Source organism: Trachypithecus francoisi, unplaced genomic scaffold (assembly GCF_009764315.1).
Source record: "Trachypithecus francoisi isolate TF-2019V2 unplaced genomic scaffold, Tfra_2.0 Lachesis_group1, whole genome shotgun sequence".
NCBI lineage: Eukaryota > Metazoa > Chordata > Mammalia > Primates > Cercopithecidae > Trachypithecus > Trachypithecus francoisi.
In genome coordinates this window covers 2,051,725-2,079,456 of record NW_022681454.1, presented here as the reverse complement: position 1 = coordinate 2,079,456, position 27,732 = coordinate 2,051,725, and the positions used below count along the sequence as shown (strand labels likewise).

Below are 27,732 nucleotides of genomic sequence, written 5' to 3'. Positions count from 1 at the left end.
CCTGGGAGGCGGAGGCTACTAGGGAAAGTGAGGCAGGAGAATTGCTTGACCCTGGGAGACAGAGGTTGCAGTGAGCCGAGATCGCACCACTGCACTCCAGCCTAGGCAATGCAGCGAGACTCTGTATCCAAAAAAGAAAGAAAGAAAGACACAAAAATTAGCTGGGCATGGTGGCATATGCTTACAGTCCAAGCTACTTGAGAGACTGAGGCATGAGAATCGTTTGAGCCTGGGAGGCAGAGGCTGTACTGAGCCGAGATCGTGCCACTGCATTCCAGCCTGGGCAAGAGTGAGACCCTGTCTCAAAAAAAAAAAAAAAGAGCCATATGGAGAAAAATAGTAATGTCTACTGAAGATCATAAAGAAAGAAAAATGAAAGCCTATGATCATATACTATATAAAGATGTCAGTTCTCTCTAAATTAATCTACAAACCTAATGGGAATCCAATCAAAATACCACTAGGGTTTTTTTTAGAAATTCAGTGAAGTTGTACAATTTATTGCTTTAAAGTAAAAATAAGGACTTTTTTTTGTTTTTCTTTTGGTCGCCCAGGCTGGAGTGCAGTGGTGTGATCTCAACTCACTGCAACCTTCGCCTCACAGGTTCAAGCAATTCCCCTGCCTCAGCCTCCCAAGTAGCTGGGATTACAGGCATGCCATGGGTCGGCATGCCCGACTAATTTTGAATTCTTAGTAGAGACGAGGTGTCTCCATGTTGGTCAGGCGGGTCTCGAACTCCCGACCTCAGGTGATCCGCCCACCACAGCCTCCCAAAGTGCTGGGATCACAGACGTGAGCCACTGCGCCCGGCTTAATCATTAAACTTCTTTCAGCACCACCCCACTGATGTCACAACTTCACTCATTAGTCAATAACTTGTCTTTGCTGAATTGGATACTAACTTTTAAATCATTCAAAAAATATTCTCTTAAATTTTATGTGCTATTTGCAATGTAATGGTTGTCGACATGACACAGTTTTAAGTTTAGTCTTCATCATCAACGTTTTCTCTATCACTTTCTTCAGTTTAAGCAGTCAACAAAACCACCGCTCCAGCCCTAATCTTTAGCATTTGCGGGTTTCCACCGTGTGACTTCCGCAGGACTGACAAGTTCAAGCCGCCAAGGCCAGGGCACTGCTAGCAGCTGGGCTGAGCCCTGTCCTCCCTGCGTTCCCACTGCCCAGTGGCAACAGCTGTGAACGGCGGTAAGCGCATGGCAGTGGAAGAATAAGGACAAGACCTTTTAAAAAAAGATACTACAGCCGGGCGCGGTGGCTCACGCCTGTAATCCCAGCACTTTGGGAGGCCGAGGCGGGCGGATCACGAGGTCGGGAAATCGAGACCACCCTGGCTAACACAGTGAAACCCCGTCTCTACTAAAAATACAAAAAAATTAGCCGGGCGAGGTGGCGGGCGTCTGTAGTTCCAGCTACTCGGGAGGCTGAGGCAGGAGAATGGCGTGAACCCGGGAGGCGGAGCTTGCAGTGAGCCGAGATCGCGTCACTGCACTCCAGCCTGGGCGGCAGAGCGAGACTCCGTCTCGAAAAAAAAAAAAAAAATACTATAATACAGAAGCCAGGCAAGGCGGCCCTGGCCTGTGACCCCAGCACTCTGGGAGGCAGAAGCGGGAGGGCGGATCGCTTGAGCCCAGGAGTTTGAGACCAGCCTGGCCAACATAGGAAGGCCTCGTCAAAAAGACAAAAGAGTAAAATGAATTTAATAAAATGAAGTTCAACTTTTACTCATGTTTGTACCTAATGACAAGCTCGTAAAACTGAAAAAAGTTCACTACTGGCTCCTGCCCATAGGCTCCAGACCGAGTAAGGGCCGAGGCCTCCCTGCACTGCGGGGTCACGGGTGCCCCGGGACCACTCCCCGAGCGCCCTCCGGCCCGCATGCTCAGCGCAGCTCCGTTGGCGGCGCGCCACGGGCAGAGCGGGTTCAGCGGGGGACGGAAGCTCAGCGCGGAGACTGGGATCCCGCAGGCTCGCTCCGCAGGGCCGCGGCTCCTCTCTGTACAGGTACTGGGCCCGCGGGGACGGGCGACCAGGTCCGCGCCGAGACCCAAGCGGGGAGAAAGCGAAGAGCGGACGGTGGGGGCAGTCGCCACCGGGAACTTCCGCCCCAACGCGCGAGCCGCGAGTCTGCAGCGCTTGACACCTGCACTGCGAACGCCAGGCCGCATCCCGGGCTCCCAAGCCGCGAATACGCGCGCCCGTTCATGACATCATCTTTTGCGGTCTCTCAGAGAGTCGGCCGCGGGCGCCGCCATGATGCGTTACGGAAGCCGATAGTTCTTGCTCGGCGTCACCCCGTCGTTCCGGCTCTCGACGTTGCCACAGAGCTTCCCGGAGACGTGGCCGCCACCCAGAAGCGCTCTCGTTGGAATCCCCGCTCGTGGGGCGCTGCCGCCTACGCAGCCTCTGCAGCCCGCAGCCCGACGGGCGCCGCCATGTTGGGGTCCTAGCCGGGGGCGCGTAGGTGTCTTCATAAGATGCCGGGGCTGCGGCGCGCGCTTTCCCCCAAGATGGCGTCCATGCGGGAGAGCGACACGGGCCTGTGGCTGCACAACAAGCTGGGGGCCACGGACGAGCTGTGGGCGCCGCCCAGCATCGCGTCCCTGCTGACGGCCGCGGTCATCGACAACATCCGTCTCTGCTTCCATGGCCTCTCTTCGGCGGTGAAGCTCAAGTTGCTACTCGGGACGCTGCACCTCCCGCGCCGCACGGTGGACGAGGTGAGGCAGGCGGGGCGCCCCGCGGCCTCCAGATTCCCAACCTTCCCACCTCCGACCCTCACACCCTACTCCTGCCCCTGCTCCGGACCCTCCTTGGTCCCTCCCCCACCTTCCCATCCCCCTTCAGACTGTCAGCCTCCCCAGGGTCCTCAGCCCTCACGTCCCCGCCCTCACGCCTGCTCCTCCCGATCCCTCCCTCCAGTCCTCACCTCCCCCTGGGTCTTCATCCCCCGCCTCCATCCGCATCTCCCACCTCAGTTCTCATCCCCACCCTGGGTTCTCAGCTCCCCCTCCCCGCACCTCCTGGCGCCCTGGGAATCCCCCCCTAGAGTCCTCACCTCCCTACCTTTCGTCCTCACCCCTACCTAAGTTTTCACCTCCCCTGGGATCCTCAACCTCCTCCACGCCGGGCCCCGGGTTCTCACTGCGACCCCCAGGTCCTCACTCCCCTCCTTGGGCCCCCGGGTACTCATCCTCACCCGCCCCCACCTCCCCCGCCCCCGGTCCTCACCACCCTAATCCCCCACCGTCCCAAAGCGACCGACTCTTCGGGGCGGGGGTGCGCCGGTCCCAGCGGGGTCTCCCGTCGGGGACGCAGCCCCGGTGACCTGGGCGAGGGCGGGGGTCCCGAGAGAAACCCACGTGAGGAAGGGGCGGCCTGTGCTCAGTAGTTCCAGTGTCCGCTGACTGCATTTTCTTGTTCTCACCTCGCAAAGACCCCGGCCGTCCGGAGCGCTCTGTGTCCATTTTACTCTTTTCTGCACGCCGTTTTGCAGCATTCCAATGAGTGGGTGTGTGAGGTTTGTTTTCTTTTTCCTTAACGTTATATTGTATCTCTTTCCGTGCGAAATAAACCAAGTAGTTTTGCAGACTATTGAAGCCTCATGGTGGTTTAAACGTTCCCGGCCACTGGTGTATTATCTTATATGTTGTAGTTGTTTTTGATTGAGATATGACATGTATGGAAAAGTGCATTTTTGTTCAGTTTCCCGGATAATAGCATCGTGAGCCACTCCTGTGATCCTCACACAGGTGGAGATACAGAACCATGCCTGTTCCTTGGAAGCCTCCCATTGGTAGTCACAGCCTTCTTACTTTTCCCTCCCTCATTTTGGAAAGGTAATCATTTCTGTGCCATCTCCCCGGTGTTAGCAGTTATTTATGCACCCCTGAATGGCACAGCTTGATTGCCTGATTTGGACTTAATGTGATGGTATCATAGTGTATTTTGTGTGTGGTGTGCATGTGTCCTTTTGGTGGACACCTTGACAGTTTCATCCAAGTTGCAGCTGACTTGGTTTAATTTTCACTGCTCTGTGGTATTCCTATGAGCACGAAACACTATCCATTCTATCACAGTGACACATTTAGCTTATGGCCAGTTGTGTGCTGTTGTAAATAATTTTGTTACTACATTATTGTGATGTGTTGCATCAGGTGTTTGGAATCTTGGGATTTCTCTAGGGTATAATATCTAGGAGTGGAATTGTGGGGATCATAGGATTATGCCAAATTATTTTTCAGAGTGTTTTGTTTTTGTTTTTTTGTTTTGTTTAAGACCAGGTCTGGCGCTGTCACCCAGGCTGGAGTGCAGCTGCACAATCATGGCTCACTGCAGCCTTGACCTCCTGGGCTCAGGTGATCTTCCCACCTCAGCCTCCTGAGTAGCTGGGAATACAGGGTTTCACCATGCTGCCCAGGCTGGTCTTGAACTCCTGACCTCAAGCAATCTGCTTGCCTCAGCCTCCTAAAGGGCTGGGATTACAGGTGTGAACCATGGCACTCAGCCTGCTTCTTGGTTTTCTGTTTTGAGAATTGTATATTAAAATCTGCTTTTAAATTCTCCTTTTTCCACATTGTTTTGTAAGAGTGGTCATTTTTATTATTTATTATGCATGCTAGGTGTCAGTCCTTTCTCAGTTACAGATGTCTCCCAGTTGTCCTTTGACTTAGCTTCCTGGAATCCTTTTTTTTGTTTTTGTTTTTGTTTTGACCCCAGGCTGGAGTGCAGTGGCCCTATCTCTGCTCACTGCAAGCTCCGCCTCCCAGGTTCACAGCATTCTCCTGCCTCAGCCTCCCAAGTAGCTGGGACTACAGGTGCCCGCCACGACACCCTGCTAATTTTTTGTGTTTTTAGTAGAGACGGGGTTTCACCGTCTTAGCCAGGATGGTCTTGATCTCCTGACCTTGTGATCCACCCACCTCAGCCTCCCAAAGTGCTGGGATTACAGGCGTCAGCCACTGTGACCGGCTTTTGTTTTTTATTTTTTGTTTTTTTGAGACAGCGTCTCACTCTGTCACCCAGGCTGGAGTCTAGTGGTATAATCATAGCTCACTTTAACCTTGAACTCCTGGGCTTAAACAGTCCTCTCTCCTCAACCTCTGTACTAGCTGGTACAACAGATGCTCTGCCACCACGCCTGGCTAATTTTTGTGCTTGTGTGTGAAGATGGTGGGGGGTCTTACTATATTGCCCAGGCTGGTCTTGAACTAGCCTTAAGTGATCCTCCTGCCGTGGCCTCCCATAGTGTTGGGATGACAGGTGTGATCCGTGCGCCCAGCCTCTTCCTGGAATCGTGGATGAATAGAAACTCCCAATTTTGATGTAGATGGTGTATTCATCTGCCCACTATCATTGGTGCCTGTTGTATCCCCAAGGGACATGCCTGGCACACTCCCTGGGTTATCTTGGCGTAGCTGTACGGTTTTGCCTTTTGCACTTGAATCTTCAGTCTGTGTGGAATTGATTGTGTGAAGCAGGGAGTCTAACTTTCCGTGGGGATGTCCAGTTAGTCCAGCACCTGACGTTGATTGAAATGACTGTCCTTTCCCCTTGATCTGCACTGTAACTTCTGCTGTGGATCTGTTTCTGAGCTGTGCTCTGTTCTTTTGGTCATTTACATATTGATGTGCTAGTAACCCCCTAAGCCGGTTCCTGTCCCTTTATTTCTAAGTCTTGTTAGCTGATGGAGCAAACCCTCCCGCTGTGTGCTTCTCTGGGATCATCTTTGGCTGTTCTTGTCCCTTCACACTTCTACCTGTATCTTCTGTACTTACTTCTTAAACATATAGAGCCTGCCTGCTGGGACTTTAAGGCTGAGCCGAATTTGCAGTTCATTCTGGGGTGCTGTCCTCTTTATATTGCATCTTAAAGTTTGTGGGTGTGGGCGTATCTATTTAGCTGTTCTTTATGATCTCTGTAGAGGCCTTCCATCTCATCTATTACCACCTAGTTAGTATTTTTCCACGCCGTTGTACATGGGGTCTGTTAGTCTTAGTTTTGACTTGTTGCTGGTTTAAGAAACGCAGTTGATTTTTGTGTCTTGTGTTTTGGTTTTGGTTTTTGAGACTGAGTCTCACTCTGTCATCCAGGCTGGAGTGCAGTGGCGGGATCTCAGCTCACTGCAAGCTCTGCTTCCTGACCTCGGGTGATCCACCCACCTCGGCCCCGCAAAGTGCTGGAATTACAGGTGTAAGCCACTGTGCCCGGCCTGATTTTTGGATAATGAGTTTGTGACTAGCATCTGTGCTAAAGTTTTGCTAGTTGCAAAAATTTTTTTTCTATAGAATCTTCTTGATTTTTCTGTGCATTTCATATTATTTTTCTTTCTCCGATTACCTTTTGTTTTTTTCTCGTCTCACTGGACTGGCCAAGACCCTCCAGCTCATTGTCTTACCTTCGATCACACAGGGAGAACTTGGAATGTTTTGCCCGTAAGCATTATGTTCCCTGTTGTCTTTAATAAATACTCTTTATCTAGTTAAGGAAATTCTCTTCTTAGAAGACTTGTAAAACAATCTTTTAATCATGAATTTTTAAAAAATAGCTTTATTAAGATGTAACGTATAGCTGGGTGCAGTGACTCATGCCTATAATCGCAGCACTTTGGGAGACCAAGATGGGTGGATTGCTTGAGCCCAGGCATTCAAGATCAGCCTGAGCAATATGGTGAAACCCCGTCTCCATAAAAAATATAAAAATTAGCCACGGGTTGTGGCACACGGCTGTGGTCCCAACTACTTGGGAGGCTGTGGCGAGAGGATCGCTTGAACCTGGGAGGTTGAGGATGCTGTGAGCCATGACTGCGTCACTGCACTCTAGCCTGGGCTACAGAAGGAGAACCTGTCTCCAAAGAAAAAATATATTATTTATGTACCATATAATTATGCCAGATAGTTCACCATTTAAAATGTACAGTTCAGTGCTTTTTAGTATATTTACAGAGTTAATAATCATTCTAGTCAGTTTTCGAACCTTTTCATCATCCCCCAAATAAATCCTATACTCATTAGCATTTCCCCAGTCCTCTTCCTCCCCAGTCCTAGGTGACTAGTAATCTACGTTTTGCTTTTATAGATTTATCTATTCAGGATATTTTATATAAATAGAATCATACATCTGGTTTTTTGTGCCTGACTTCTTTCACTTAATGTAATGTTTTCTTTTCTTTTCTTTTTTTTTTGAGACAGTCTTGCCCTGTCACCAGGCTGGAGTGCAGTGGCGTGATCTCGGCTCACCTGCAACCTCCGCCTCCCAGGTTCAAGCGATTCTCCTGCCTCAGCCTCCCAAGTAGCTGGAACTGCAGGCACGCGCCACCATGCCCAGCTAATTTTTGTATTTTTAGTAGAGATGGGGTTTCACCATGTTGGCCAGGATGATCTCCATCTCTTGACCTCATGATCTGCCCGCCTTGCCCTCCCAGAGTCCAAAGTGCTGGGATTACAGGCGTGAGCCACTGTGCCCTTTATTTTTTCTTAAAAAAAAAAAAGGTTGCATGTGCAGAGCATGCAGGTTTGTTGCATAGGTATACGTGTGCCGTGGTTTGCTGGACCTATTGACCCATCCTTTAAGTTCCCTCCCCTCACTCCCACCCCCAGCAGGCCCTAGTGCATGCTGTTCCCCTCTGTGTGTCTATGTATTCTCAGTGTTCAGCTGACTCCCGCTTATGAGTGAGAACATGCAGTGTTTGGTTTTCTGTTCCTTTGTTAGTTTACTGAGGATGGTGGCTTCCAGTTTCATCCGTGTCCCTGCAAAGGACAGGATCTCATTCCTTTTTATGGCTGCATGGTATTCCACAGTGTATATGTATCACATTTTCTTTATCCAGTCCTTCATTGATGGGCATTTGGGTTGGTTCCATGTCCTTGCTATTGTAAGCAGTGCTGCAATAAACATACATGTGCATGTGTCTTTATAGTAGTAGAATGATTTATAATCCTTTGGGTATATACCCAGCAGTGGGATTGCTGGGTCAAATGGTATTTCTGGTGTTAGATCCTTGAGGAATCGCCACACCGTCTTCCACAATGGTTGAACTAATTTACATTCCCACCAACAGTGTAAAAGCCTTCCTATTTCTCCACAGCCTCTCCAGCATCTATTGTTTCCTGACTTTTTAATGATTGCCATTCTGACTGGCATGAGATGGTATCTCGTTGTGGTTTTGATTTGCATTTATCTGAAGTTCAGTGACGTTGAGCTTTTTTTCATGTTTATTGACCTCGTAAATATCTTCTTTTTTTTTTTTTTTTTTTTTTTGAGACGGAGTCTCGCTCTGTCACCCAAGCTGGAGTGCACTGGCCAGATCTCAGCTCACTGCAAGCTCCGCCTCCCGGGTTCACGCCATTCTCCTGCCTCAGCCTCCCGAGTAGCTGGGACTACAGGCGCCCGCCACCTCGCCCGGCTAGTTTTTTCTATTTTTTAGTAGAGACGGGGTTTCACCGTGTTAGCCAGGATGGTCTCGATCTCCTGACCTCGTGATCCGCCCGCCTCGGCCTCCCAAAGTGCTGGGATTACAGGCTTGAGCCACCGCGCCCGGCCGTAAATATCTTCTTTTGGGAAGTATCTGTTCACTTCCTTTGCCCACTTTTTGATGGGATTGTTTGTTTTTCTATTATAAATATAAGTTCCTCATAAATTCTGGATATCAGCCCTTTGTCAGATGGGTAGATTGCAAAAATGTTCTCCCATTCTGTAGGTTGCCTGTTCACTCTGATGATAGTTTCTTTTGCTGTGCAGAAGCTCTTTAGTTTAATTAGATCCAAATTGTCGATTTTGGCTTTTTTTGCTGTTGCTTTTGACGTTTTTGTCATGAAGTCGTTGCCCGTGACTTGTGTCCTGAATGGTATTGCCTAGGTTTTCTTCTAGGATTTTTATGGTTTTGGGTTTTACATTTAAGTTTTTAATCCATCTTGAGTTAATTTTTTTATGAGCTGTAAGGAAGAGGTCCAGTTTCAGTTTTCTGCATATGACTAGCCAGTTTTCCCAGCACTGACTAGAAGATCCTTTCCCATCCCTTGTTTTTGTCAGGTTTGTCAAAGATCAGATGGTTGTAGATGTGTGGTGTTATTTCTGAGGTCCCTGTTCTGCTCCGTTGGTCTATAGGTCTGTTTTGGTACCAGTACCATGCTGTTTTGGTTACTGTAGCCTTACTAGTTTGGTTACTGTAGTAAGTGTAGTTTGAAGTCAGGAGGCGTGATGCCTCCAGCTTTGTTCTTTTTGCTTAGGATTGTCTTGGCCACACGTGATGTTCTTTGATTACATATGAAATTTAAAATAGTTTTTTCTAATTCTGTGAATAACGTCAATGGTAGTTTGTTGGGAATAGCATTGAATCTGTAAGTTACTTTGGGCAGTATGGCCGTTTTCATGATATTGATTCTTCCTATCCACGAGGATGGAATGTTTTTCCATTTGTTTGTGTACTCTCTGATTTTCTTTTTTTTTTTTCTTCTGAGATGGAGTCTTGCTCTGTCACCCAGGCTAGAGTGCAGTGGCGCCATCTCGGCTCATTGCAAGCTCCACCTCCTGGGGTTTACGCCATTCTCCTGCCTCAGCCTACCGAGTAGCTGGGACTACAGGTACCCACAACCACGCCAGACGAAATTTTTGGATTTTTAGTAGAGACAGGGTTTCCCCGTGTTAGCCAGGATGGTCTTGATCTCCTGACCTCCTGATCCACCTGCCTTGGCCTCTCAAAATGCTGGGATTACAGGCGTGAGCCACCGCGCCCGGCCTTCCCCTCTCCCGCTGCCCGCCAAGACAGAGCGAGACTCTGTCAGCCGGTCTGGAATGCAGTGGCATGAGCCGAGGCTCACTGCAACCTCTGCCTCCTGGGCTCAAGCAATTCTCCTGCCTCAGCCTCCCGAGTAGCTAGGATTACAGGCTTGTGCCACCACGCCCAGCTATTTGTGTATTTTTAGTAGAGACGGAGTTTCACCATGTTGGCCAGGCTGGTCTCGAACTCCTGACCTCAGGTAATCCACCTGCCTCGGCCTTCCAAAGTGCTGGGATTACAGGCGTGAGCCACTGTGCCTGGCCCCTCTCTTATTTTCTTGAACAGTGGTTTGTAGTTCTCTTTGAAGAGGTCCTTCACATCCCTTGTTAGCTGTATTCCTAGGTATTTTATTCTCTAGTGATTTTGAATGGGAGTTCATTCATGATTTGACTCTTTGCTTGCCTATTAAAATCACATTGATTTTGTATCCTGAGACTTTGCTGAAGTTGCTTATCAGTTCAGTAAGTTTTTGGACTGAGTCGATGGGGTTTTCTAAATATAAAGTCATGTCATCTGCAAACAGAGGCAACCTGACTTCCTCTCTTCCTGTTTGAACACCCTTGATTTCTTGCTCTTGCCTAACTCCCCGGGCCAGAACTTCCAATACTATGTTGAATAGGAGTGGTGAGAGAGGGCATCCTTGTCTTGTACCGGTTGTCAAAGAGAATGCTTCCAGCCTTTGCCCATTCAGTGTGGCACTGGCTGTGGGTCTGTCCTAAATCGCTCTTGTTATTTTGAGACACGTTCCATTAATACCTAGCTTCTTGAGAGTTTGTAACATGCAGGGATGTTGAATTTTATCAAAGGCCTGTTCCGCATCTGTTGAGATAATCGTGGTTTTTGTCTTTGGTTATTTATGTGATAGATTATGCTGGCTGATTTGCGTATGTTGAACCAGCCTTGCATCCCAGGGATGAAGCCAACTTGATCGTGGTGGATAAGCTTTTCGATGTGCTGCAGGATTCGGTTTGCCAGTATTTTATTGAGGATGTTCACATTGATGTTCATCAGGGATACTGGCCTGAAGTTTTCTTTTTTTGTTGTCTCTTCCCAGTTTTGGTATCAGGATGGTGCTGGCTTCATAAAATGAGTTAGGGAGGAGTCACTCCTTTTCCATTGTTTGGAATAGTCTCAGAAGGAATGGTACCAGCTCCTCTTTGTATTTCTGGTAGAATTCAGTTGTGAGTCTGTCTGGTACTGGGCTTTTTTTGGTTGGTAGGTTATTACTGCCTCAATTTCAGAGCTTGTTATTGGTCTGTTCAGGGATTTGACTTCTTCCTGGTTTAGTTTTGGGAGGGTGTATGCACCCAGGAATTTATCCGTTTCTTCTAGATTTTGTAGTTTATTTGTGTAGAGGTGTTTATAGTATTCTCTGATGGTGGTTTGTATTTCTCTGGGGCCAGTGGTGATCTCCCCTTTATTATTGTTGTTATTATTGTTGGTGTCTATTTGATTCTCCTCTCTCTTGTTTATTAGTCTAGCTAGTGTTCTATCTATTTTGTTAATTTTTTCAAAAAACCGGCTCCTGGATTTGCTTATTTTTTTTTTTTTTGAAGGGTTTTTCGTGTCTCTGTGTCCTTTAATTCTTCTCTGATCTTAGTTATTTCTTTTTTTCTGTTAGCTTTGGGGTTTGTTTGCTCTTGCCTCTCTATTTCTTTTAATTGTGATGTTAGGGTGTCGATTTGAGATCTTTCTAGCTTTCTGATGTTGGCATTTAATGCTATATATTTCGCTCTTAACACTGCTTTAGCTGTGTCCCAGAGATTCTGGCCCATTGTCTCTCTGTTCTCGTTGGTTTCAAAGAAATTCTTGATTTCTGCCTTAATTTCATTATTTATCCAGGAGTTATTCAGGAGCAGGTGGTTCAATTTCCATGAAATTGTGTGGTTTTGAGTGAGTTTCTTAATCTTGAGTTCTAATTTGCACTGTGATCTGAGAGACTGTTGTGGTTTAGTTCTTTTGCATTTGCTGAGGAGTATTTTACTTCCAATTATGTGGTTGATTTTAGAATAAATGCCATGTGGCAATGAGAAGAATATACGTCCTGTTGATTTGGGGTAGAGGGTTCTGTAGACGTCTACTAGATCCATTTGATCCAGAACTGAGTTCAAGTCCTGAATATCCTTGTTAGTTTTCTGCCTCATTGATCTAATAGTGACAGTGGGGTGTTAAAATCTCCCCGTTATTGTGTGGGAGTCTAAGTCTCTTTGTAGGTCTCTGAGAACTTGTTTTATGAATCTGGGTGCTCCTGTATTGGGTGCATAGATATTTAGGATAGTTAGCTCTTCTTGTTGACTTGTTCCTTTTACCATTGTTAATGCCCTTCTTGTCTTCTTTGATCTTTGTTGGTTTAAAGTCTGTTTTGTCAGAGACTAGGATTGCAGCCTGTTTGTTGTTTGTTTTTGCTTTCCATTTGCTTAGTAAAGTTTCCTCCATCCCTTTATTTTGAGCCTGTGTATGTCTTTGCATGTAAGATGAGTCTGCTGCATACAGCACACCGATGGGTCTTGACTCCTTATCCAATTTGCCAGTCTGTGTCTTTTAATTGGGGCATTTAGCCCATTTACATTTAAGGTTAATATTATGTGTGAATTCGGTCCTGTAATCATGATGCTATCTGGTTATTTTGCACACTAGATGCAGTTTCTTCATAATGTCATTGGTCTTTATATTTTGGTGTGTTTTTTCAGTGGCTGGTACCGGTTTTTCTTTCCATATTTAGTGCTTCTTTCCCGAGCTCTTCCAGGGCAGGGCTGATGGTAACAAAATCCCTCAGCATTTGCTTGTCTGGAAAAGATTTTATTTCTCCTTCACTTATGAAGCTTAGTTTGGCTGGATATTAAATTCTGGGTTGAAAATTCTTTTCTTTAAGAACGTTGAATATTGGCCCCCAATCTCTTCTGGCTTGTAGAGTTTCTGCAGAGGTCTGCTGTTAGTCTGATGTGCTTCCCTTTGTAGGTGACCTGGCCTTTCTCTCTGGCTGCCCTGAACAGTTTTTCCTTCATTTCGACCTTGGAGAATTTGATGATGATGTGTCTTGGGGTTGATCATCTTGTGGAGTATCTTAGTGGGGTTCTCTGTATTTCCCGAATTTGCATGTCGGCCTGTCTTTCTACGTTGAGGAAGTTCTCCTGGATGATATCCTTAAGTGTTTTCTAGCTTGTTTCCATTCTTCCCGTCTCCTTCTGGTACTCCAGTCAGTAGTAGGTTGGGTCTTTTTATGAAGTCCCATACTTTTTGAAGGCTTTGTTCGTTCCTTTTCATTCTTTTCTCTCTATTCTTGTCTGCATGTCTTATTTCAGTAAGGTGGTCTTCGAACTCTGATATCCTTTCTTCCGCGTGGTGGATTCGGCTGTTGATACTTGCGGATGATTCACGAGGTTCTTGTGCTGTGGTTTTCAGCTCCGTCAGGTCATTTATGTTCCTCTCTAAACTGGGTATTCTAGTTAGCAATTCCTTAACCTTTTATCAAGGTTTTTCGCTTCTTTGCATTGGGACAGAACATGCTCCTTTAGTTCATTGGTTTTTTTTTGTTTTGTTTTGTTTTGTTTGTTTATTTTTAACCCATCTTCTGAAGCCTACTTCTGTCAACTCGTCCATCTGATCTCCATCTAGTTCTGCGCCCTTGGCGGAGAGGCATTGTGATCATTTGGAGGAGAAGAGGCACTCTGGCCTTCGGGGTTTTCAGCATTTTTTCATTGATTCTTTCTCATCTTCATGAGTTTGCCTAGTTTCAGTCTTTGAGGCTGCTGGCCCTTGGATGGGGCCTTGGATGTGGTGGTTGTTGTTGTTGATGCTATTGTCATTTTCTGCTTGTTTGTTTTTCCTGCAATAGTCAGGTCCCTCTTCTGTAGGGCTGCTGCAGTTTGCTGGGAGTTCTCTTCAGGCCATTTTCATCTGATTCACTCCTGTGCCTGGAGGTGTCACTAAAGGAGGATGGAGAACAGCAAAGATGGGTTCCTGCTCCTTCTTCTGGGACCTCTGACCTCGAGGGGCACCAACCTGATGCCAGAAGGATCACTCCTGTATAGGATGTTAGTGGCTACACCATCTTACATTCTCCATAGTGATTTTTGAGTGTTCAGTCTCTCACACCCTTGCCAACATTTATTATCTTTTTGATGTAGCCATCCTAGTGGGTGTGAACACAAAGGAACTTTAAATTTTATCAAATGCTTAAATATCTATTGACATGTAATTCACCACATTAACAAAATACCTTTAATCATAAACCAACCTTGCATTCCTGAGGTAAACCTAAATTGGTCATTTTATGTTGTTGGATTATATCATCCTGAGGTTTTGTATAGGGATTTTCTATTGTATCTTTGTTCTTGGGTGAGATTGACCTGTAGTTTTACTTACCCAGACTGTCTTTGTTGGATTTTGGTATTGGGGTTATGCTACCCTTAACAAAGGATTTGTAACGTATCTGGTCTTTTCTTTTTCTTTGGAAAGTTTGTTTACTAATGGAGTGATTTCTTCTTAAATATTTGGTAGAACTTGGTAATGAAGCCTTCTGGACCTGAAATTTACTTTGTGGGAGGATTTTTCAGTATTGATTTTTGTTTTTATGAGTTTTGTTTGTTTGTTTGTTTTAATGCATAGTGTCACTGTCACCCAGGCTGGAGTGGCAGTGATGTGATCATAACTCACTGTAACTTTAAACTCCTAAGCTCAAGTGATCCTCCTGCCTCAACCTGCTGAGCAGCTAAGACTACAGGCATGCACCACCATACCTGCCTACTTTTCTTGTTTTAAATTTTTTGTAGCGAGAGTATCTCAAATACCCTTCTGTCATTGAGGCTGGAGTGCCATGGTGTGATCTTGGCTCACTGCAACCTCCACCTTCCAGGCTCAACAATTCTTGTGTTTCAGCCTCCTGAGTAGCTGGGATCACAAACGTGCACCACCATGCCTGGCTAATTTTCGTATTTTTAGTAGAGACAGGCTTTTGCCACGTTGGCCAGTCTGGTCTCAAGCTCTCGACCTCAAGTGATCCACCTGCCTCGGCTGCCCATATTTCTGGGATTACAGGCACGGGCCAACATGACCAGCTCAACATCTTCTTTGTAAATGTCAGAAGCGTGTGTAGTGATTATTTCTTATTTTTTCCCCCTTGATCCATCTCACCAGATGTTTGTTGATTTTATAAGAATTTTCAAAGTACCAGCTTCTAGTTTTGTTGATCTTTGCTTTCTGTTTCACTAATTTTTGCACTAATTTTCTTCTAATTACAGTGTTAGCTGCATCCCACAAGTTTTGATAGTCACAGAACTGTATCAAGTCAAAAATATTTTTAAATTTCAATTAAGTTCTTCACTGAGCCCTGTGTAATTTAGAAATGTTTCTTAATTTTCCTACATTGGAGGGGAAGAGATTTTAGTTTTGTTTTTCTTATTAATTTCTAGCTGTAGTGAGCTCTTGTCAGAGAATATGGTTTATGTTATTTTAGTTGTTTGAAATTTAAGATTTGCTTAATGGCAAAATATATGGTCAGTTTTTGTAAATGTTGCAAGTAAACTTGTGAATCACATGTATTCTCTAGTTTTGAGATCCATTGCTCAGTGGATGTTCATTAGGCCAAATTTGTATAATCATGTTGTACAAATCTATTCTATTATTACTGTTTTTTGTTTTAAAGGTGTGGTATTGCCCAGGCTGGACTCAAACTCCTCTGCCTCCCAAGTATCACAGGCACGTGCAGCTTGATTTAAATAATAAAAAAAAAAATCAGTGAGAAGAGGATTTGTTGATCTCCCCATTATGATTATGGATGTGTCTATTCTTCCTTCTCAGCTTATGCTGTATATATCTTGGGGCTGTGTTATTAGGTGCATCCAAGTTTATAGTTGTTATAGTTACCATGTGAACTCAACCTTGGATCTTTACGTAGAGATCTCTGTATTTAGTAATGTTTTGTTCTTAAAATCTGCTTCTATCTAACATTAATCTAAGTATACCGGCTTTATTTTATATGTATTTTTCTTGGACTTTGTCCTTATGTATTATGAGAAATTGTGATAAAGACCTCATTTAACTAGACTGTGAAAGTATTAGGCCATTCTGGGTAATATACTTTTCTGAAAAATATTTTTATTTATTTTCTTGGTATTTAAAAAAAGGTTGATAAGACATTCTAATTTATCTATCTTAGTTTTCTTTGTTCATTTATATAGGGGTCTGGTACCTTAGGGATGTCATTCTGAAAATTAAACTTTTCTACATAGGACCGTAGATACAGGGTGACCAGATGACTGGGCTGGATGTGTTCCACAGTGTATCGGGCAGGATTCTCCAGAGAAGCAGAACCAAGAGGGTATACAGACACACACAGGCACACACACCAGGAGAGCCAGTGATGTAAGCCCTTAGACTCAAGACCCAGGAAGAGCTGATGTTTCCGCCTGAGTCTGAAGGCTGGAGAAGACCAATCTTCCATCTCAAACGGGCAGGAGTTCCCCTTACTCGGCGTTTTTGTTCTGCTTTGGTTTCCAGTTGATTGGATGAGACCCACTCAGCAGTAGGGATTGCCTCTGCCTCAGTACAATTCAGATGTTAGTCTCACGCAGTAGGGAGGGCCTCTGCCTCAGTACAATTCAGATGTTAGTCTCACGCAGTAGGGAGGCCTCTGCCTCAGTACAATTCAGATGTTAGTCTCATGCAGTAGGGAGGGCCTCTGCCTCAGTACAATTCAGATGTTAGTCTCAGCAGTAGGGAGGGCCTCTGCCTCAGTAGAATTCAGATGTTAGTCTCATGCAGTAGGGAGGCCTCTGCCTCAGTAGAATTCAGATGTTAGTCTCACGCAGTAGGGAGGGCCTCTGCCTCAGTACAATTCAGATGTTAGTCTCATGCAGTAGGGAGGGCCTCTGCCTCAGTACAATTCAGATGTTAGTCTCAGCAGTAGGGAGGGCCTCTGCCTCAGTAGAATTCAGATGTTAGTCTCACGCAGTAGGGAGGGCCTCTGCCTCAGTACAATTCAGATGTTAGTCTCATGCAGTAGGGAGGCCTCTGCCTCAGTACAATTCAGATGTTAGTCTCATGCAGTAGGGATTGCCTCTGCCTCAGTACAATTCAGATGTTAGTCTCATGCAGTAGGGATTGCCTCTGCCTCAGTACAATTCAGATGTTAGTCTCATGCAGTAGGGAGGCCTCTGCCTCAGTACAATTCAGATGTTAGTCTCATGCAGTAGGGATTGCCTCTGCCTCAGTACAATTCAGATGTTAGTCTCATGCAGTAGGGAGGCCTCTGCCTCAGTACAATTCAGATGTTAGTCTCATGCAGTAGGGAGGCCTCTGCCTCAGTACAATTCAGATGTTAGTCTCATGCAGTAGGGAGGCCTCTGCCTCAGTACAATTCAGATGTTAGTCTCACGCAGTAGGGAGGCCTCTGCCTCAGTACAATTCAGATGTTAGTCTCACGCAGTAGGGAGGCCTCTGCCTCAGTACAATTCAGATGTTAGTCTCATGCAGTAGGGAGGGCCTCTGCCTCAGTACAATTCAGATGTTAGTCTCATGCAGTAGGGAGGCCTCTGCCTCAGTACAATTCAGATGTTAGTCTCATGCAGTAGGGAGGGCCTCTGCCTCAGTACAATTCAGATGTTAGTCTCAGCAGTAGGGAGGGCCTCTGCCTCAGTAGAATTCAGATGTTAGTCTCACGCAGTAGGGAGGGCCTCTGCCTCAGTACAATTCAGATGTTAGTCTCACGCAGTAGGGAGGGCCTCTGCCTCAGTACAATTCAGATGTTAGTCTCATGCAGAAACATCCTCCCAGACACACCTGGAATCACGAGGGACTCACTGTCCAGGTGCCCTGTGGCCCAGTCATGTGGACACGTAAGGTTAACCTTATACATGGCATCTGCTACAACGTGTGTTTCTGAATGAAATTCTGCAACCAGTTCACTGGTTTTGTAATGTGTCTTTTTTTTAATTTTTAATTCTTTTTTTTTTTAGACAGAGTCTTACTCTGTCGCCCAGACTGGAGTGCAGTGGTGCCATCTTGGCTCACCACAATCTCCACCTCCCAGGTTCAAGCGATTCTCCTGCCTCACCCTCCCTAGTAGCTGGGATTCCAGGAGTGCACCACCATGCCTGGCTAATTTTTGTATTTTCAGTAGAGACAGGGTTTCGCCATGTTGGACAGGCTGATCTTGAACTCCTGACCTCAAGTGATCTACCCGCCTCAGCCTCCCAGAGTGCTGGGATTACAGGCATGAGCCACTGTGCCCAGCCAATTTTTAATTTTTTTAAGAAATTAAATCTTGCTCTGTCGCTCAGGCTGGAGTGGAGTAGTGCCGTCTTTGTTCACTGCAGCCTCGAACCTCTGGGCTCAAGTGATCCTCCTACCTCAGCCTCCCAAGAAGCACAGGTGTGAGCCACTATACCCAGCCCTGTTCCTCTTAAAAGCTTAGTAAATAGCAGTCCTTTATACCAGGGATGAGGAAGAGAGATTTTAATGATGTGATAGTTTATTCAGTAAAGGGTACAGAAGTGAGTTAGGGCCCCTGCTCTCTAAGAATTACAGACCTCACAAGATAGGCCCGGGCTGGGCATGGTGGTGGCGCCTGGATTCCCAGTGCCGTGGGAGGACGAGGCAGGAGAATCTCTCGGACTGGGGAGGCGGAGGTTGCAGTGGGCTGAGATCCTGTCATTGTACTCCAGCCTGAGTGACAACAGCGAGACTCTGTCTCAAAAACAAAAAGGCCCAGAGAGCTCCTTCCCCCCTTCCACCAGCAAAAGGCACCTTCCATGAAGCTGGAAGGGGCCTCCACCAGGTGGGGAATCTGCCAGCGCCTTGACTGATCTTGGACTCTCCACCTCCAGAACTGTGAGAAGTAAATTTCTGTTGTGTATAAGCCAAGCGTTATCTTTTCTTTTTTCTTTTTTCTTTTTTTGAGATGGAGTTTGGCTCTTGTTGCCCAGGCTAGAGTGCAATGGCATGGTCTTGGCTCACCGCAACCTCTGTCTCCTGGGTTCAAGCGATTCACCTGCGTCAGCCTCCTGAGTAGTTGGGATTACGGGAATGCGCCACCACGCCCAGCTAATTTTGTATTTTTAGTAGAGACGGGGTTTCACCATGTTGGGTGGTCTGGTCTCCAACTTCTGACCTCAGGTGATCCACCCACCTCGGCCTCCCAAAGTGCTGCGATTACAGGCGTGAGCCACCGCACCCGGGAAAGCCGAGCATTTTCTAACAGATGTCCAAGTAGAGTAAGACAGGCTTCAACATACGCATTTTGGAGAGAGAAAACATTTACTCCACAACAGTGGTCCTTTTTGTTTTAAATTAACATCGCCGGCCTTTTTTATCTTTACCGCCCACTTGCCTCTTGGCAGGCGTAGGGTTTCCCTGGGGCTGCTGTGAGGAGGCAGCACTGGCTGGGAACAGTGGGGCTGTGCGGCTGCCAGAGTCACTGTGTGTGCAGCGCCTCCTGCAGCCACGTGGCATCTTCTCTCGCAGCGCGCGCTGTTCCCTGAACTCGGGTGGGCGTCGGGAGTGAGGGCTGGAGACACAGGGTCAGAGGCCGAGGCAACACCCTCCCTAATGCCCAAGGAACAGAAGGGCTGGGCCACGCGGAGGTTCTTGACTCCTGAGGGCAGCTGGGTGTCCTGCAGCACAGATGCGGGGGGGCTTGGCAGCAGGCAGGCTCCCCTGGCACGACCTCTGACCTCTGCCCCTCGAGCCAGCTTCCCTCCAGGCAGGAAGCCCATGAGGACAGTGAGGTCTGAAGGGAAGCTTTGGAAGGTCCTCCCACTCAGAGGCCACCAGGAGGTGGTGCTCGCGAGGACGTGATGGCCACAGCCCTCTTAGTACAGGTCTCTGGCGCCTGACGCAGGGAGTGGGCATCAGGAATGCCTTGTGCTAGGGTTTCAGCCCTGGCATCCGGATAGGGCAGGGCGCTGTTGTTCAACCCCAGCTCCTGCCAGCCCAGCGGTCTCATGCTGTGAGCAGCCCAGTGGGCCCGTGGCAGAGGCACCAGCACGCCACGGCCTGGTTCTCTGCGTTTCCTTGTGGGAGGGGGTTTATGTGGCTGAAGTAGGCCCTGGTGTGGATGGATCTGGCCTCCCAGGCATTGAGGGAGTGCGGGGTGCACCTGCTTCCTCCACCCACATCGCCCATGGCCTCCCAAAGGCCCTGGCCTCACTCCAGGTCCCGGGGCCACCTCCAGGCTCCATGTGCACCACCTCCCAGCACTGTCCAGACCTGGAGGTGGCCATCCCTGCCCAGATGGTGACTAGGCTGACCAGCTCAGCTGGCACGGGTGCTGCCCAGGCCCCACCCCCTGCTGCCCGGGCACACACCCCCTGCGGCAGGTGACTCCACCCTGCTCCTGTGCTCTGCTGTGCCGGGCACCTGCCTGCTGTACCCCCCTCATCCCCAGGATGCCCCGCCTGCAGGCTTTCTGTGGGGGCGGTAGTGGCCCCGGCGTCTCAACCTTCAGGTTTTCTTGCGTCTGCACACCGGTGGGGGAGAGCAAGCCCAGCAGACTGGGTGCTGCTGGGAGGTGGGAGGCTGCCGGGGGGCACCAGATGCCGGGCCTTGCGACCTGGCAGTGGCTGTGGCAGCTCAGGGAAGCAAGATGGCCCTGGGGTGAGGCCGGGGGCTCAGAGGAAGGAGAGCCCTCAGGAGGAAGTGTTGGGGGAGACTGCCAGAGAGCCCTGTCACTGCCCAGTGCCCATTCAGAAGCTCAGCAGGGCGTGGGCTCGGAAGTGGGCAAGGGCACGGTGGCACCGGCTCATCCTGTCTTGCAGATGAAGGGCGCCCTGATGGAGATCATCCAGCTCGCCAGCCTCGACTCGGACCCCTGGGTGCTCATGGTCGCCGACATCCTGAAGTCCTTTCCGGACACGGGCTCACTTAACCTGGAGCTCGAGGAGCAGAATCCCAATGTTCAGGATATTTTGGGAGAACTTAGAGAAAAGGGTATGTTGTGTGGCTTTAATTCATGTTGGGAGGAGGGAAATGGATCTTTCTTGAAAAGTTTTTTTCAGAAATGAATTTGATTTTTAGACTGTTAACGTTTTTCCGTGTGTCCTGGTCCCTAAAATATTAACTGTGTACACACCATCCTCCCGTGTAAACTGCTGCCTAGCTTTTTGCCATCTTTGAAAACAAACTCAAAACAACCCACAGGCCCCATCCTCACTGCTGCGGTGTCAGCGGGAGGCGGTGTCAGTGGGAGGCGGCGTCAGCGCCACTCGCGGTCTCTTCCTGGTTGGCTCCGTGAGGGCAGGGGCTCTGCCCATTCAGGTTGTATCTGCAGATCCTAGATTCTAGGGCCCAGAACATTCCCTGGCCCAGAGTACATGCTCAGAAATGCATGTTGAAAATATCAGCAATTCAGTTGTTTAAATGTGAACTGAAAATTGCTTAGAAAATATTCTCAAGGCTAGGCTCCGTGGCTCACTCCTGTAACCCTAGCACTTTGGGAGGCTGAGGTAGGCAGATTACTTGAGCCCAGGAGTTCAAGACCAGCCTGGGAAACATAGCAAGAACCCATTTCTACAAAAAATAAAAATTAGCTGGGCGTGGTGGCGCGCTCCTGTCCTCCCAGGTACTTGGGAGGCTGAGGCGGGAGGCTCACTTGAGCCTGGGAGGCCAAGGCTGCAGTGAGCCATGATCGTGCCACTGCACTCCAGCCTGGGTAGCAGGGTGAGAACATCTCTCTCTCTTTTTTTTTTTTTTTTTTTTTGAGACGGAGTCTCACCCTGTCACCCAGGCTGGAGTGCAGTGGCGTGATCTCGGCTCACTGCAAGCTCCACCTCCCAGGTTCATGCCATTCTCCTGCCTCAGCCTCCTGAGTAGCTGAGACCACAGGCGCCCGCCACCACGCCCGGCTGATTTTTTTGTATTTTTAGTAGAGACGGGGTTTCACTGTGTTAGCCACGATGGTCTCGATCTCCTGACCTCGTGATCTGCCCGCCTCAGCCTCCCAAAGTGCTGGGATTACAGGCGTGAGCCACCGCGCTCAGCCGAGAACATATCTCTTAAAAAAAGAAAAAACAATTTGTGGGTGATTTTGAAGAACATGTGTTGATGGGATGCTTGTGCTTTTCTGAGTTTCTCTCCTGCTTTGGACAGTTGGAACTGGCTCCTCAGAGCCCAGACGTTGTGCCCCAGCTCCTTCAAGGGCAGCACCCAGAGAGACAGGGTTGTGGGATGGACATCGAGGCTGCACACTCTTGCAGGGGCCCTCCTGGCCACCCCCCTGCAGGTGGCACCTCTGCCCACCTGTGAGAGCACACGCACCACGCAGATGCCTCTGGAGCAGTGGTCTGGACAAGTCCACCCCACCCCAGCCCCCGCTGGCGTCTCTCAGGAGTGGCCCGCAGGCAGGAAGGCCGAGGGTGGTGAACGCTCACCTGCCTGCCGGGCCTTTTTCTCCAGGCGGGACCCGTAGCCAGTGCAGGTGGGAGGTTGCCTGTCCCTGTGGGGCAGTTCCTGGGCTCTGAACCCGGGGTGACCATGCGGACTGAGGGAATGGATGTGGGTGGTTTGGATGAGGGCTGGGATTCCAGGAGAGACCACCGGCCTGGTTACCCTTGGGGAAGGGAAGAGAGAAGCCACAGATGGGGGTCCTTCTTACGTGGGGGTGGGATCTGTTAACATTTTATGTTCTAGAAATGCCTGGAGGCCTCCAGGAATCCCTGTACTATGTCCACTTGTGGTTCTCGATATCCGCGGTGCCAAACTTTTTCCAGTTTGCAGCCCCCTCGAGGCACGCCCACCTCTCAGGCGCTCCTGTTCTGAAAACACGCCTGGGTGTTCTGCGGGAGCCGTGGGGAGTCCGTCTCTCGCGGGCTGGAAAACAGCCGCAGCTCCCGTGACCTAACCCTCGCCGAGGAGGGTGTGGGGCCAGGCAGCCACCAGCTCCTCTGAGCCGGGAGCTCTGCGGCCTGGGCGCCCCTCACCATCTGTGGTTCTTACCGTGCAGTGGGTGAGTGTGAAGCGTCTGCCATGCTGCCACTGGAGTGCCAGTACTTGAACAAAAACGCCCTGACGACCCTCGCGGGACCCCTCACGCCCCCGGTGAAGCATTTTCAGCTGAAGCGGAAACCCAAGAGCGCCACACTGCGGGCGGAGCTGCTGCAGAAGTGTGAGTGGCCAGGCCGCCGTCAGGCCTTGTCTTTGTGGTTTCCAGTCGTAGGTTCTTTAGGTTCTAAGGAACCAAGGCTGCCCCTTCAAGATGGCGTTCTGGGCCGGGTGTGGTGGCTCGCACCTGTTGGGAGGCTGGGGCAGGTGGGTCATTTGAGCCCAGGAATTTGAGACCAGCCAAGAAACCCCATCTCTACCAAAAATAGCAAAAAAATAGCCAGGCATGGTGGTGGCGTGCCTGTGCTCCCAGCTACTTGGGAGGCTGAGGTAGGAGGATCACCTGAGCCTGTGAGGTTGAGGCTGCAGTGAGCTGTGATCACACCACTACACTCCTTCCTGGGTGAGAGTGAGACCCTGTCTCAAAAAAAAGAAGATAAAGTTCTGCCTGAAGTTTTTTGTTAGAAGTTTATTTATCACTATATTAAACTTTGTGTTCTGAAAACATGCTTTAAAAACTTCAGAATTTAGGCCGGGCGCGGTGGCTCACGCCTGTAATCCCAGCACTTTGGGAGGCCGAGGCCAGCAGATCACCTGAGGTCAGGAATTCAAGACCAGCTTGGCCAACATGGTGAAACCCCGTCTCTACTAAAAATAGAAAAATTAGCCAGCCGTGGTGGTGCAGGCCTGTAATCCCAGTTGCTAGGGAGGCTGAGGCAGGAAAATCGCTAGAACCTGGGAGGCGGAGGTTGCAGCGAGCTGAGATTGCACTTCAGCCTGGGCAACAAGAACAAAACATCATCTCAAAAAAAAAAATCAAAAACTTCAGAATTTTCGGTTAAGGCATCTCTAATCTCTGTTACCAAATGAACTCTGTGCCAGCCGAGTCCCACTGTTGGGCATGATGGGTGCCGTTGTGAATGGCTGGAGGGCACTGTCCTTACTCTCACGTTGCTACCTTCTTGAGTGGCCAGTGATCTCAATTTGACTTGAAAGATATTTAATCATTTCGTTTAATATTTTCCCAAAGCACGACAAAGATTACAATAGAATCATTTTATTTTGAATGGTTATAAAATGAATATTTATAATGTACATCAATACCCGGTTGCTAGAGAATCCAAATAAAAGGCTGACAGCAGCTGTGCGTGGGTCTTTTTTTTTTTTTTTTTTTGAGACGGAGTCTGGCTCTGTAGCCCAGGCTGGAGTGCAGTGGCCCGATCTCAACTCACTGCAAGCTCCGCCTCCCTGGTTCCCGCCATTCTCCTGCCTCAGCCTCCCGAGTAGCTGGGACTACAGGCGCCCGCCACCTCACCCGGCTAGTTTTTTGTAGTTTTTAGTAGAGACGGGGTCTCAACAGATTAGCCAGGATGGTCTCGATCTCCTGACCTCGTGATCCGCCCGTCTCGGCCTCCCAAAGTGCTGGGATTACAGGCCTGAGCCACCGCGCCTGGCCTGTGCGTGGGTCTTGGCTAGAACAGGCAGCAGCCAGGGCCCAGCGCTGTCCAAGAGGCTCCGTGCAGCCCCAGGGGCACTGGGTAGTCCGTGAAGGACTCTGCTCGCCCCTTGGGCCCCACCCCACAGTGGAACGCGTCCCTTTTGGAGGCCAGCAGTGGCCTCAGGCTCTGCTTTGGGCACTCATGTCCCCTGACCCTTCAGCCTCACTGAACCAAGTCAGGAAAATCTCTTCGTTTGTTTCTTCCTCATATTTTTGTGTCTAGACCATGCCTGCTGACCCTCAGCGAGGACGGCGCTCCCACTGAGCCAGGGGGAGGCCCGGGTCGACGGAGGGGGCCAGTGAGGCCCCTCAACTCCTTCTCTGCTGCTTCCCCCTGCCATGGGGTCCTGGGAGGTGCAGCCACAGCCACCCAGCTCCCGAAACTTGCTCACCTGAGTGAGTTTCTGACTTGTTGTAATGTGCGAGCTGGTGTCAGGCCCTGCTCGAAACAGCTGCTCATTTAGAGAGAATGCAGTGTTCACAGCTCAGGCCGTCGGATGAATCCGCTTGGCAGAGATGCGTTTACAAGGGCCAAGAGCTCTCGCTCTGAGGATCCCTGACACATGTGACCTCTTCCTTCCAGCCACGGAGACCGCCCAGCAGCTGAAGCGGAGCGCCGGGGTGCCCTTCCACGCCAAGGGCCGGGGGCTGCTGCGGAAGATGGACACCACCAGTAAGGCCCCCACCCCGGTGCCGTGAGCCTTGCTTTTAGGGCAGAGCTAAGGGCTTGACCTAGAGACTCGGCTCCCTGTTGCAGAGGCGGTGCATGTGAATGACCCGCAGGCAGCAGCGTTGGGAGCGCGTGGGAAAGCGAAGGCCCCGAGGCAGTTGCACCAGCTTCTCCCCTTGGGGAGCGCCCTGGGAGGATGCGTGGGTGCTGAGACAGGAAGGCCGGGATCGGATCGGAGGACAGCATTGGCCCCTGCTTCTCTGCTGTCAGCAGCGGCGGCTTTCGGCCTTCCCAGCTCAGGCTCTCGGCCCCAAGTGCTGCTCTTGGGTTCCCAGGCGGCTCCGCAGGGAGGGCGTGGCTGCGCCCCTGCACCCTCCATCTGCCCTTCCTGATTGGTGCTCTCAGGGCTGGGCGTGAGCTTCAGCAGAAGGGACCCTGGTCACAGCACTACGGCGTGCCCCCGGGAACCATGGCAGGGCATACTCACCCCAGCGGGTGCTGGATAGTGACCTGGGGGCCAGAGGGCATGACGGGTGTCGTCCTGTGCTGAGACAGCTGGGTAAACTTGCAGATGGGTGTGGCTGAAAGGGCAGCCTTGCAGGCACCCTCCATGCCGCCCCCGGACCAGCCTGGCTTAGTTTATTTGGGCTCCCATAATTCCACAGTGTTCACATGGGACCTAGTAGAAGGCAGGCATCTTGGGTCTGCTGACTGTTGTCCCTGCATTGGGGGGCCATCCCCAGGTCACGTTCCTGCCCACCGCAGCCAAGGTTCCACCTTCCTCTCCTCTGCCCCGCCTGGAGCAGACCCTTGTTTTCCACCCCAACCAGGCATCCCAGGGCTGGGGCTGCACCTGCTGTCCCAGGGAGGGTGGGCCAGCTGTTGAGCACTGTGTCCAGCCTGTCCCAGTGTGCTACGGCACGGTCCGCCAGGCACCCTCTCTCTGGGCCTGGCACCATGAGAGCCACGCATGCCCTGGAGGGTGTGTGTGGGCACTGGTGGGTAATGGCGTAGGCCTCAGGAGCGTCCTCGGGACAGAACAAGGCTCTGGAGGGCAGTCCTCGAGCCTAGGCACCTGGCTTCGCGCTCCTGCCTGTGGAGGCACAGGAAGGAGCCAGAGCTCAGCCCCCCGCGCTGGTGAGAGACTCCACCGGGTGAGATCCTGTGGCTGGGCTGGGATGCCACTGTCTTTGTTTGGTGTCTTGGCCAAGTGTGAGGCTGTGGCTCCCGGCACCCCCCTGCTCCCTGAGGTCTGGGATTCTGGGGGTCCTGCCTGCTGCCCGCCAGGGGTTTGGCCCTTACCCACGGCAGCGCTAGCCGAGAAGGGGTGGGATGTTCTGGGCTCAGAGGGGGTGGGGGACGTTTGCCGGTCACTGCTGCTGGCCCTGACAGTTGCTGTCGTCCTCCAGCCCCACTCAAAGGCATCCCGAAGCAGGCGCCCTTCAGAAGCACCACAGCGCCTAGCGTCTTCAGCCCCACGGGGAACCGGACCCCCATCCCGCCTTCCAGGACGCTGCTGAGGAAAGAACGGGGTGTGAAGGTGGGCCTGTCCCCCAGCTCCTGTGGCGCCCTGAGGCCTGCTGTGCCCTGGTGCTGTCACTAAGGCAGGGCTGTGCTTGTCTTGGCAGCTGCTGGACATCTCTGAGCTGGATATGGTCGGCGCTGGCCGAGAGGCGAAGAGGAGAAGGAAGACTCTGGGTGGGGATTGGGGCCTGCGTGGAGGCGGCAGTGGGGGTCCCTGCGGGCCCTGCCCAGGTGGGGCGGGGCGTGTCCACACTGAGCGGGCAGGGCTGTGCCGCTGTGAGGCTCCTCTTCCGTGGGTGGGCGCTTGCTTTTCTCCTCACTCCTTGGCGGCCTCTCCTGGGAAGCTGTTTGCTCCCCTGCCGCTGCCCCGAGCTGAGCCTGCAGACGCACCTGGGCACGGGTGAGGACGCCTGTTTTGTCCACAGATGCGGAGGTGGTGGAGAAGCCAGCCAAGGAGGAAACCGTGGTGGAGAATGCCACCCCGGACTACGCAGCCGGCCTGGTGTCCACACAGGTAGGGCTCAGGGCCGCACCCCACGTCTGGCACCGCTGCAGGTGCCCCCTTGTTCTGACTGTGGCCACTCTAGTGTGTTCTATTGGATAATATAGATGTGTATGTACATATGTGTGCGGTTTGTATTTATGCATATATATGTATATGAGTGGCAGTGTGGGCTGTGCCCTGACGTGGGCATCCAACTCAGGCTCAGAGCGGGAACCTGCCCCACGCTTGCTGGATGGGCTGCTGGGGGAGTCCTCACCCCTGTGCCTCAGTGTCCCCTGTGAGGCAGGACTGGTGGCACCTGCCTTGCAGGTGGCTGGGAATGGGCACAGGACAGACCTGTGGGGGTGCTGGGTGGTCAGAGGCCTCGGTGTCCTGGAGACCAGGCCCTGCTTGCAGGTAGGAGGCAGCCATGGGGCGCAGCAGGTGCACAGAGGCTACAGTGGGTCGTCTGAGGCCAGGGCCTGGAGGAGGCCACACTGCAGGGTCACTTTGGGATAATACGCTCCTTTCTTCCCATCGCTGCGTGTTCTGGGTTTCTTTACATGAGCATCTTCCTTTTATATCAATGCTTCGTGGTAAGAAAAAGCATCACTTCTGTCCTCAGAGATGGGCAGTGTGGGCTCCCCAACCCCTCCCCTCTCCTACACAGGAGCCGCTCAGTCCCCAACTCTGCTGGGGCACCAGGAGCCAGGGGTCCCTTTGC

General features: G+C 50.4%; 1 protein-coding gene across 2 annotated transcripts in view; it reads left to right on the top strand.

Moving 5' to 3' along the window:
• The first annotated feature begins 1,903 nt into the window (after positions 1-1,903).
• NELFA (negative elongation factor complex member A) overlaps positions 1,904-27,732 on the top strand; it is a 28,120-nt gene continuing 2,291 nt past the window's right edge. Inside the window, exons 1-7 of one of the 2 annotated variants that reach the window (XM_033213477.1) lie at positions 1,904-2,739; positions 20,552-20,723; positions 22,735-22,896; positions 24,914-25,003; positions 26,410-26,540; positions 26,629-26,698; positions 26,950-27,038. In XM_033213477.1, coding sequence (XP_033069368.1) covers positions 2,497-2,739; positions 20,552-20,723; positions 22,735-22,896; positions 24,914-25,003; positions 26,410-26,540; positions 26,629-26,698; positions 26,950-27,038 — 957 coding nt within the window. In that variant the 5' untranslated portion in view covers positions 1,904-2,496. Of the gene's footprint in view, positions 2,740-18,826; positions 20,242-20,551; positions 20,724-22,734; positions 22,897-24,913; positions 25,004-26,409; positions 26,541-26,628; positions 26,699-26,949; positions 27,039-27,732 lie in introns of those variants that run through there. The other variant, XM_033213478.1, reaches the window with a different exon arrangement.